The sequence below is a fragment of the Centruroides sculpturatus genome, unplaced genomic scaffold, assembly GCF_000671375.1.
Source record: "Centruroides sculpturatus isolate CEXI.00-Female unplaced genomic scaffold, Cexi_2.0 scaffold1171, whole genome shotgun sequence".
Taxonomy (NCBI): domain Eukaryota; kingdom Metazoa; phylum Arthropoda; class Arachnida; order Scorpiones; family Buthidae; genus Centruroides; species Centruroides sculpturatus.
Window position 1 is genome coordinate 90606 of NW_019385411.1, and position 13149 is coordinate 103754.

At 27.7% G+C, this 13149-nt stretch overlaps 1 protein-coding gene across 1 annotated transcript in view; it reads right to left on the bottom strand.

Annotated features, from left to right (window-relative positions):
* Positions 1 to 10117, bottom strand: part of LOC111638680 (glycerol-3-phosphate dehydrogenase [NAD(+)], cytoplasmic-like) — a 25163-nt gene extending 15046 nt beyond the window's left edge. Inside the window, exons 1-2 of the mRNA XM_023384428.1 lie at positions 9926 to 10117; positions 2627 to 2767 (exon numbers count right to left, since the gene is read on the bottom strand). Coding sequence (XP_023240196.1) covers positions 2627 to 2767; positions 9926 to 10033 — 249 coding nt within the window. The 5' untranslated portion in view covers positions 10034 to 10117. The remainder of the gene's footprint in view (positions 1 to 2626; positions 2768 to 9925) is intronic.
* Between the last annotated feature and the right edge of the window lie 3032 nt (positions 10118 to 13149).

The window sequence follows — 13149 nt, forward strand, 5'->3', positions numbered from 1 at the left end:
ATACTAGCTGCAAGGACCTGCTTTGCTGGGTTTTTATTTGTATGTAATATAGCTTTTTTATATATATATAAAAGACTGTTTTTCTAAGTAATCTAGAATCTAGCTGCAAGGACCCGCTTTGCTGGGTTTTTATTTGTGGGCAAAAAGTAACGATAGTGAAGATTAAGATAATTACATTATAGCCAATCTTACCCATTTTCACAAAATGCAAGAATTAGGTCTCCCGTTTCCAGAGAATTTTTACATGAGCATAAAAATATGTTCGATTTCCCGCAAAAGCGCAAAGAACCGCCTGTAAATCTTGCATGCCGCTTTATATTAACACTTCCTGGTCCTGATTCTATTTCTGAACATCTCCTGTTCACGTCCAGTCAAACAAACTATTTTCAACATTTCTGGAACGTTCACGATCGTTCTATAATTGAACCAATATTTGAATTTTATGTTTGAATTTAATTCGAATATTGTTCAAATTTGTTCGAACAAATTTGAACAATATTCGAATTAAATTTGAACAAAACATTCGAAATAGAAAGCCACTTTCAACCACTTTCAGCCCCATATCTCCCGCACCCTTATAGCTATCAAGACGCAACCACCATAGTGCACGAATGGAGACTTGGGGCTACTACCACATACAAACACCATTCACGTGTGATGTGTAGTTTTGGCAGAAAAGTGAAATATAGGGACATACATGTCCATTTATATATATATATAGTACCTAATTTATATATAATACTGTACAGACGATAGTAAACTCAATTTACCCGCCTAAACTCTCCGTAGCATGGCGCTGGACGGCAGAAAGTAGTTCGGCTGCCCAATGACATTTTACCGAATTATAGGAGTTTTTTTACCATGTTTGTACAGATACCGTCACAATTTTTTTGCCGTCATATAGGAATCCGAACTATAGGAACCTGTGTTATAGGGGGGGTCGACTGTATCTTTATTTTATATATATTTTTTTGGGTCGCGAAAAAAATCACAATCATAAATGGGGTCGTGAATAAAAAAAATTTAAGAAGCCCTGCCCTAGACCATCATTGATGCGCAATTAACTGATTGCCCCTGGAAGTAAGCTTCTTACAGAAACACAGCTTCCCTATCATCAAATGTCACGGCACACCAATGATGGAATGTCAAAAGTGATTTTTTTAATGTTTATTTTATTGTAATTTCATCCAAAAATGCAAAAATAAACATATCAAATTTCAAAAACTCACTGTAAATTATCTCAAATTACAGAATTAACATCAACTTTGTGTGAAATTTGAGAGGAAGATGTTATCTTTCAAGGCCAGAATAGTAAAACTTTATTACTTTTGTGGCAGATTGTCAGCACAGTTCACACTGACTAACTATTACTACTAACATCAATAATCCACTAATGTTTTATTACTTTGTAAATGAAAACTCTCTTCCTGGTTGTAAGTCAGTCAAATTACAATGCTATAATTTTATTGTACAGTACTTAGAAAAATGTTTTCTTTAACATTTATTTAACAACTAGGTTTGTTAGATCTGAATTATTTTTTTGTTTGGTCACAGTTTAATTGACAAGCCTGTATGTAACCCTGGGGTTTCCGGCATGCTGGTTCCCCCAATTATATACAGCATGCTGGTCAATCCATAAAAATATGGTATCAATAAAAAAAATCTCCCATTTTTATATGGGGTACCACCAAAATAAAGAGAAAAACATCCAACTACTGGAAATGCAGACAAAACAGGGAATTTACAAAAATGTGTGCACACAGAGTAATTTTTACCTCCAAAATGAGAATGTTTGGTAATTCAATATAGTTATCATATTTAAAGTATTGCCAATTATTTTGATAAAAATTTTACTGCAGAATAATAACTACTAATTACACAGAATAAGTGTTTATTGTAGTTTTTCATTTTAAACAGAATATCAATAAAAGTAAACTAATGAAATACTGTATACCTTACTGGATCCATCCTTCATTAAAAATATATATATATCAATAAAAATATTCCAAAAAGAATCGATGGAGTCAGATAATCTATTTTTTTTATATTACCGTACTGTACTAATCTTTAGTACACGGAAAACTACTAGTTTTCCATTCGTTTCTGACTTTTGGAGGCTTAATAAGTCCCGAGTCCGTAGACTGATATAAAAAATTAAAAAAGGTAAACAGGTTAACAAGGAAAATATAATTTTATTTTTATATAAATATATACTTCACCCCAAATGCAAAAAAAATGCAAATGCAAAAAAACTGTATACCTTAACCATGAAAATTAACCATGTTCACATTTTTTAGATTACTATCATAAATAACAAATTATTTCAATATACTAACACATTGTAATATCATTCATTCGAGATTTTTGATGCATTGTGATACAATACTTTGGATTTTAATAAATGAAGATTTTGGTAGTGATTAGTTTTACATATATAGTTTAGTTTATTATTTTTTGTAAGATATCTTTTGAATGACTATGTACTATGTTGGTTATATGTTTGCACAAATTGCATCAATGTTTTTTGAAATGTAAAATGTAGTAGAAATATTTTTTAATATAATGTATACATTTTAAAATTTACTAAATTTTTAGTATTTATAATATTAAATAATGATTTACTTACTTTGACAAGAGAGACACCAACTGCAGATGATTTTATTTTTCCACAAAGTGGTTCACAAGCACCACGGATAAATTTATGTGGTAAAACAAATATCAAAATGTCTGCATCTTTGCAAGTATCTACTACATTAGTGACTGCTACCTAAATAGAAAAATGTTAAAAGTATATTTTAATATGTGATGTGTCCAGAAATTAAATTCTTATTGACTAGAAAGAAACAAACTTCCTTGAACTTAGGAGAATACATAGTTACAACTATTTTTCAACATATTCATTTTTAAGGCTCATATATTTATCATGGCAACAGATAAACTTTGCAATCTTTATCAAAGAAGTCTCCTGCCAACTTACAGACCTAACCATGTACAGTAATACCTCGACTTACACGAACCCGGAGTTACGCGATTTTCAAATTTCATCAATTCATCTTTTGTTTGAGCGCCACGCAACTCTTGATTACTCACTTCCCCCCACACTATTGTTCAGCTTACATGTTCAGATGTGTCACACGGAATCGACACATAGCTACAATTTATTTTGTGTTATTTATTTCTGTGTTTGTTATATCTACAGAGACTTGAGAGACTATGTGGTGATTTCTTGTAACCATGAACAAATCAAAAGATGAAATAAGATTAACAAGAACATTTATTAGCTTACATACATCCAACTTAGATTTTACACAAATTGCAAAATTATACTCCGACTTACATGAATTCAGCTTACACGGTTATCGCTCGGTCCCACCTATTGCGTAAGTTCGGGGTATTACTGTACAGTTGTCTGCAGTTTTCCATTAATGTTGAAAATTTGTCCTGCCAAAAACTTCTTCAAATGCGAAAATAGTTGGATGTTGGAAGGTGCTAGATTGAGATTATATGGCAGGTATTCAAACATTAAATATTTTTTAGAAATTCCAGTGTGCTACAGGTAGAATGTAGCCTTGGATTATTATAAAGCAAAATTACTTCAGAGTTCAGTAGACCACATCAATTGTTTTAAATAGTCTATCATAATGTTTTCAGGATCTTTCAATAACTTTAACTATATAGTGTTGCTCCAACAAAAAGCTGCAGACAATCATGTAAGGTTGGGTTTAAATTGGTTTGTTTGGAAAGTTCATGGTAAATTTTAATAGAAATAAAAGAAACTGTTTTAAAACAAAATATACTTTTATTCCATTATGTATGTGACGACGTTTTTAAGGGCATGTTGCCATCTATAGGGGAGTTTCATGATACCCTTTTCGTAGAACTTTCCAGTTTTTCCCGCAAAAAAACAGATTCACTTGGTTTTTTGCAAGCTTTCAAAGTATCAAAGTTTTTATCATGAAGGGAATTCTGCAGAGAACGAAACAAATGGCAGTCCAACAGGGCAAGATCAGGTGAGTATGAGGGGTGGGGTAAAACATTCCAGCCTAGTTCCAATAATTTTTGGCCTTTTCATAAAGATGTTTGCAGTCTGGCATTATCTTGGTGAAACACAATGCCTTTTCTATTGGCCAGTTCCAGACGTTTTTCTTTAATTGTCTCATTCAGTTTATCCAATTGGGGGCAATACTAATCAGAATCAATTGTTTGGTTCTGTGGAAGCAGCTCATAGTACAGAATTCCTTTTCAATCCCTCCAGATGAAGAGCATGACCTTTGGATGAAGATTGGCCTTTGGAGTTTTTAATGGCGGTTCATTTTTCTTACCCCACCTGTCACTAAATACTTAAGAAAAGGGTCATTTTCATTTCGTTTTTCAAAAGAATCACAAATGGAGATGCGATCCAGTAATTTCTTTTCCATTAAGTTGTGAGGTATCCAAATGTCTTAACGATTCATGTATCTGAGCTTATTTAGATTTGAAATACAGTACTGTTTGATGACTTCACTATGTCTGCAATCTCTCAAGTTGTGTAATGAGGATTTTCATCCAATAATGCTTTGATCTGGTCCTACTCAATGACATGAGGACTTCCTGAGCAGAGAGCATCTTCAAGGCTGAAATTACCCACTTTAAATTTATCAAACCACTTTCAAACAGTTGATTCTGAGACAGCACGCCCACCACAAACATCACATATTTGTTTTGCTGTTTGTATAGCATTTTTGCCTTTACAATAAAAATAAAGAAAGAAGTGTCGAAAATTCACATTGTTTGCATCCATTTTTGCAATGAGACAAATTAAACAATATTTAAATAATCTTAAATCTTAACAACTTTCTTTGTAATGGATGAGTCTCAAAGTAATTTATTATAATATTCATTTGTTTGTACAATTCTAATCATTTTTGCATCAATTAGTGTTGCAACTGTCAGTATCAAAAATCACTACGAACTTTCCGAACAACCAAATAGAAAATTTCTTTCATGAAGATTTGCTGCAAAAGCTTATCTGTCACTATGACAAACATAAAATGAAAAATAACTGTTTATTGTTTTCCTATGACAGTAAATAAATTCAAAAAAGTAAGTTTTTTTTCTTTTCCAGCCAACTGGAACTTTATTTCTGGAAGTGTTTTATACTTTTTAAATAGATAAATTTCAAGGACAAATTTTTTCTAATTAAATTAATTAAAATTAAGAAAATTTTTAATATATTAATTATAAATAAGATAAAATGAAATTAAATTTGTAATAAAAATTTATATATATTGTATGCACACACATACACAAAAAAAAGAGCTGTTCTTTATGATTAAGTAAATTTAAGAAGCAAATGAAAGAATTCATTGTCATAAAATATTACTTTCTGCATTAAATTATATTAACTGAGAGAAAGCAAAAATAAATTTTCAAATAAAATTATAATTAGAGATACATTACAGCTTTCAAATTTAATTATATTAGTTGTTTGTTGTTTAATGAATACAAATTTCATATAACATTATTGTTATTATATAAAAATTAAAATTTATCCTTCTTGTATACAAGAAAGAAATGAATTGCTGTAAAAAGAAATTTTCTAAATAATGAATAATTGTAAAAGAAGAATGATTTGGAATATTTATGATATTGAAACTACAATTTTTATTTTCAAATGATAAAAATGATATGATGTAAGCTTAAAATTCAATTTTATGATATTAAATAAAAACAGCAATAAGAAAGCCAAAATAATCAATATAAATTGAAATAAAATATGCAAAAATAGGTTTGAAATTCCAAAATTAAAATTATTAATGAACAATCTAGTTGATTTTTACATCCAATAGTCTAAATACTCTATTGCTTAGATATCAGTTAATCAATCTATTATTAATTATAAAAAAAAGGTGGAAAAAAATTAAATCTTTAATTAATGTCACTTTTCTCAATATTTGCAGTTAATAAATATTTTTTCCTGAAATATTTAAATGACATACTAGTTACACTAAAAGTATAATATGAAGGTTTATCTGAAAACAGGGAACAAAGTAATATGCAAGAAAAAAATTACTCAAATAAGGCAAAAAAAATGTTTGAATCTAACATAATTTTAAAGATGTATAAAAATTACTGTATTTTACTAACAAAAATCTTAAGAAGTCTATTATAATAGACTCTATAACTGAAAATGAAAATGATAAAATTTTAATACCTCAGTTTTTCTCTAAGTTATGGAAACTACCTTTATTTTAATGAGATTATAAATATTCCAATACAAACAACATAGATGTAAATACATCATATACAGTCAACTTGTGTTAAAAAAACACTATTAAAGAAAATTTTGCTTTTGCTCAGGCAAAATGCCATTGTCATAGTGTTCATTTTCACACTATAAAGTGAACAAAAATTTTACCAGAATTCATAAAACTGAACAATAAATTACCTTTACAACCCCAAAAATAACCCTATTTTCAATTATGATTGTTTTTTTTTACAGTTTGCAACATAAATAATAAAAAGTGGAAATGTAATAAATGTTCCATTTTGAATAGAATAGATTTTCTTCTAGTAATCAAAAAACAAGTTTGACATTAAGCAAACTATAGAGCAATTCAAAATATCTGGTTTTAGGGTGCATTCTACTAACTCAGAAAACAGAGGTTAAAGTTAAAGGATGCTCACCCCCTTTAAATGGATGCAGTCCCATGCAAACACATGCTAGTTTGCATATTGAGAAGTCCATATATCGTGCTGCCAGGTTTGGCTACTTTTTTTTTACTCTTTTGGCATCAAAAAATATTTTCTATGTTTTCAATCTTCAACAGAAAAAAAATAATAAATTTTAGCTTTGTTTTGTTTAACTACTCTGATATACTGCTCTAATAATATAATAAATATCGTCTCTTCATTTTGTTTGACTTGAAAATCATTTAGAACATTAATATGTTTTTGTAAATAAATTTAATTTTATTTAACTTTATTTAGTAAATTAATATAATTATTAGTGGAACAGAATCTCTTTAATTAATTTAATCAAATTAATATGAATTGTTAGTGGAACAGAGATTCTGTTCCACTAAGAATTCATATTAACACAAGTTGACTATTATTTTTTAGCTAGGTATGTGCAGAAAATAACAAAATATCAGGTAACCAAATAAATAATATTTTTTTGAAATGTTAATAAAAATGCTTGTATTTTTTTTGTTTAAAATAATTTTATTCATCAAAATATTCATCTTCACATTCAGTTACACATTCTCAATAGGAAAACAGTTTGAAAATACCATTTTTGTAAATGATTTGAATAACTCCTGAAAAATATTTTTTTTTGTATCTGGTGGACTTTGAGGGGTATTGCTTATCATGATTACTTAAACGTTGAGAAGATTTGTATAGTGAGCAGCTAGAAAGAGTACTGTACATGACAAATTGTCTGCAAGCTATACACATTACTACACATTGCAGAAAGTACAACAAAATAATACAATTGAAATAGGATATGATCTTATCCTTCCTATCTTATGTAATATCTCTGTTGGATTACCACCACTTTTTTATTTTTGAATAATCATTTGTGTGGAAAAAAGTTTACAAATCATGAAGCTATAAAAGAAGTAACTCAATTTTCAAACTTCCCTCCCATTGGAAAGCATAATTGAATGTAAAGATGACTATTTTGATGAATAAAATTTTAAACAAAAAATACAGGCATTTTTATTCATATAAAAAAAATGAAATTATTTATTTGGTTATCTGATATTTACATTATTAGTGAAAAAAGTGTTAAACAAGTTTGTTATTGACTATTTATTGCTTCTTAATCAACAGTATTTTCAGTGCCTTGAAAGCTAATTGCTTTATGAATGATGTAATTTCTAGAAAGATCATAAAAAGCTCAAGAGGTTTTCTGGCTTCCATAGATGTAAGGAGAGCAAGATATTTTGACTTAGCAAAACATTATCTCAAAAATACTTTGATATAAAAACATGGAAGGAATTGAGACTGGAAATGAAGTCAGGACAAAAATAAAATTTCAGTTAAGGAAGTTTGACTTATTGAGAATTTACTGTATATNTCAAACTTCCCTCCCATTGGAAAGCATAATTGAATGTAAAGATGACTATTTTGATGAATAAAATTTTAAACAAAAAATACAGGCATTTTTATTCATATAAAAAAAATGAAATTATTTATTTGGTTATCTGATATTTACATTATTAGTGAAAAAAGTGTTAAACAAGTTTGTTATTGACTATTTATTGCTTCTTAATCAACAGTATTTTCAGTGCCTTGAAAGCTAATTGCTTTATGAATGATGTAATTTCTAGAAAGATCATAAAAAGCTCAAGAGGTTTTCTGGCTTCCATAGATGTAAGGAGAGCAAGATATTTTGACTTAGCAAAACATTATCTCAAAAATACTTTGATATAAAAACATGGAAGGAATTGAGACTGGAAATGAAGTCAGGACAAAAATAAAATTTCAGTTAAGGAAGTTTGACTTATTGAGAATTTACTGTATATATAGAAGTGGAAAGCATTGAACAAAATAAAATGAAATTTGAAAGTTTGTAAAGATATTTTTTGATTTACTTCTATAACAGTGAATTTAAATATTGATTCTTTATACTCCAATATTAATTAAATTATGATTTTTTTCTATTTATATGAAATTGAGAAAGGAAGGAAAAGAATGAACTAATGTCTTTTTCTGTTTATGAAAGACTGCTAAAAATAGTTTATGACATGAAATAGTAATCAACTTCCTGCATAGAGATGACATGATTGATTGACTAAAGTTGAAGTCAAAATAGAATTACATTCTACAAATAAAATCAATATATTGATTACTTTTAAAAATAATAGAGCAACATAAATTTAAATAGTGTTAAAAATATTTAAATTTCTGATAATTTTATCTATTAATCTATTAATTAATATTATCTAATAATTAGTGTTATTAATATAATTAATATAATGTTTTTATAGTATTTTGTATAAAATAAGTGTTTTTATCTGACTCATATGAACTTTATTATTCTTTTCTTTTTATGTATCCATTTTTTATGATGAAAATTATCATCATCATCAAAGAAAGAAAATAATAAAGTTTATATGAATCAGATAAAATTTCTATTATTTCATACTCTTCAGCATTAAACCTTAAAAAATATGAAATAATAATTCTTAGGAAATATGAGAAATAGATTTGAAATCTATCTGAATCTGATCTAATCTATCTGACAGTAATAATGCAAAATTTTTTCAAAATGTCTGCCTTATATGAGCAAGGGATGAAAACAAATTGAAATTTTATTTTTGAATTATTTAATATCAATAAAATTATTTTAAAATCTTAAATTTTATAGTAAGGAACATTCATAATATATTTATATGTAGTTTTATTTACATAAAATGTTTCTATTAAACAAACATTTTATGAATGTTTCTTTAATAGTTTAATAGTTCTTTAATGTTTCTTCATGAAAAAATAAATTGTAATTCATGTACCAACACATGTAATGAAACAAAGCACTATTGCAAAGTTATAAAAAATAATATCTTTAATTAGAATAATATGGATTAATTGTTTTAATAATTGAATAGCAAGAAAATAGTCTAATAACAGTAAGTAAATTATTTATGGAAAGCTAATCAATGTTTTTAAACCAAATTCTAAATAAATCTTTTAGTTACATTAAATTATTTGACAAATATGATCTTACATTACAATCATAATTACATTTCTATTTTGTTTGCTAGTGGAACTTGACTATTCATTCACATTATTTCAAATTTCAGAAATAAATATATGGAATTTAGTATGACAAATTGCTGTTGCAATTTTCTTAATAAAAATAATGTTTAGCAAATTTTTAACTAAATGAAAATTTTAATTCATATAAAAATATACATATTTTTAAAAACAGATTACTTACAACATTTGGTGGAATTTTATAACCTGGAAGATATTTTACATTTTCATGTTGTGTATTTATAATTTCACTAAGGTTCTTTCCGTCAACAACTTCTTCAAATACATACATTTTAACTGTTTGATCAAAATTATCAAGTTTAGTAACATTATGACCAATAATTCTTGCTATAGCTGTACCCCTAGAAGAAAAAATGTTTTATTTAAATCTTTATTTCTTTGTAAATAAAATAATGAAATAATCTAATTTTTAAAAAGTTACTATATTATTACTTTTGGAAAATACAATTTATACAATGCTATCATTAGGGTATTTCTGAAAAATCATTTTAATTTTTAAAAAACTTCTGATGGTAAAATTGATATAATGCAGTACACAATTAAAAGTAAAAAACTTTCAATTCCTAAAAGACACAGACTTATACTTTTTATACATTTTACATTAAAATATGAGGAAGAATTGTATAAGAATTTTGTAAAAAGATCAAATAAATAATCCTTCAGATTAAAATTAGAATATATGATATTAACAAAAAGTAAAACTGTTTGCTTATAAAAGTTACTTTTAATAAATTTAAAAAGTTTAAAAGCATCAATAGAGAATTATTAAACAACCTACATAAAATAACGAAACTACTCAATTTAACAATGATCATCTACTTTCTGATTTTTTGTCATATCATTTCACATTCTTAATATATTTATTTGTTTCATGAATAATGTGAAGAACATTATTCATACCATATTCTTTAGATTATTATAATTGAAATTGTATACCTTAAACAATTTCTACAAGAATATTTTACTCATTAAAATTTTCTCAAATATATGTTTCATATAAAGTTATTAGGAAACCAGTTATTCAAATTACAGTAGAGCATCGATTATCCGACTCAATTGGGGACTGGGGTTAGTCAGATAACTGAAAAAACGGATAACCGAAAAGTATGAAAAAAATACATTATTAGTATAGTATACAGTATTAGTATATCCCATGTAATTACAGTAGAGCATCAATTATCCGACCCTCAATTAACCGTCACATCGATTAACTGACTGTTCTAGTCGGCAAATTTCAAATGTCTGCTAGTGATATGGCACTACAATATTTGGCTATGTCTTGGCTACTTTAATATTATTTTTGTTAAATTTTTGCGTGTTTTAGCTAGCAACATTGCTCAACCATGAAAGGGAGGCCAGTATTTAAACAAGGCTTAATTTTCTAATTATGACTGGTTGTTTGTTTTGTGAGTAATAAAATAATTTAAAAATAATTTTTAACGATACAATAGTGACGTTTATTATTTTAAAAAAAATTTGTTAGGCTAAACATCGATGAAAATTCAATGCGAAGTTGGTTAATAGTGATATATTAATTTAATAAACTAATTACATGGGATATACTAATATCCTAATATACTATACTAATAATGCATTTTTTCCTTTCTTTTCGGTTATCCGATCAACCTGAGTCCCCAATTGAGTCGGATAATTGATGCTCTATTGTAGTATATTAGTATATTGCTATTAACCTATCTTTTGATGGATCCTAGTTTCAAGGAAAATCTAAACCCAGCAGAAAGGACAGTGTGGGACACATTCAAAACATGAGCAAGAATTTTTTGGGGAATGTAAGAGCTAACAACTATGAAGAAATCATGGAGAAGTTGGTAAAATCCTACCAAACACTGGACTGCAATATGTCACTCAAGATGCATTTGGATTTTTTTCCTGCAAACTTATGAGCTGTTTCTGATGAATGTGGAGAAAGTTTCCATCCTCTTTCTTAGAAAGAGGATGGAAACATCTAAGAAAGTTTCCTCTTTCTTAGATGGAAAAGCAGTAAAGCAGTAAGTAGAATGAGAACATGTTTGCAGATTATTGCTGGACTGTAGAGATAGACTTCAGAAGAAAAACATAAAAGAAAGAAAACATGTCATTAAAAGTGTTTTAGTTTTAAAATGTATAGACTTATGAAAAATGAGTCATTAGCATAAATTGTACTGCACCAATGTGCAAGACCAGAACAAAGAAATTGATAGAATTCAAAAGGTAGCAAGAAATTTAGGATACAAAATGTCAACAACCAAAGGCCTTGTCAAAAGCTATGGTAAACAAAAAGCTACAACTACAATGCTTAACACTACTACTACATTCAACAAGTTCACATACAATGAACAAACAAGGAAGGTAGTGAAGGAGTTAGGAAAATATAAAAATGCAAAGATAATTTACAAACGAGCACCCAATATTTATAGATTATTAATGAACGATAAGGACAAAATTAAATTGGAAGAGCAAGCGGGGATGTACAGTATCCCTTTTGAGAACCAACAATTAGGAATTGATAAAGAGTATATAGGGGTGACCAGAAGAAACCTTAAAGTACATGTAAAGGAGCACAAATATAGTGTTAATAAAGGACTCAATAGCACGATATTGGCAAGTATGGCACAGTCAGACGGAGCAGTGGTCAAATGGGATGAAGCAAAGATTGTTAGAATGGAACACTCACCATCCATTGTGATAGAAATGGAAAAAATAGAAATTTACAAAAGTAAAATGATGCCTAAATGCATTATCAACAGCTTGGAAATACAAAATTGAAAAAAGTATGGGTTTTCACAATTCATAAAAATTTTTGATCTGGAGTTTATAGGAATTAGTAGTTTAGACTCATTTAAAGTTGATATAATTTCTGTTTTTATTTCATTGTTAAATTGCAATGTGATTTGAGATTACATTTTTTTATTATTTATTTTTAATTTATGTTTTTTGTGTTTTTGTTAAGTTACAACACGTTTTGATATTACTGTTAGCTATTTATTAACTCCTGTATATACATAAGTTGTTAAAAGTTCAAATTCAAATGAAATTCGAACAAAAGGTTCCATTAGAATGATGAATGTGAAAGCCTGAAGATGGCCTATCCAAATAGGCTGAAAACGTTTGGAATAAAGAAAAAAACTCAGCAAATATAATCAGGTGTATTTAGTAACTAATATTATAAGTAACTAATATTGTTGAGAAGAAGCTAGATGGACATTAGCATAAATTTATCTGTATCTAATTAGCCAATTAGGAATGTGTGTAGCCAATAAATTCGATATTTTGAATAGAATGCTTTCTATCAAAAACCTCATTTACTTCAAAAGTGGTAGTATTAGGCCAATTCTGTCAATGGTGCCAAATTCAAATCTGGCACCATTGAAACTTCAAAAATAATTT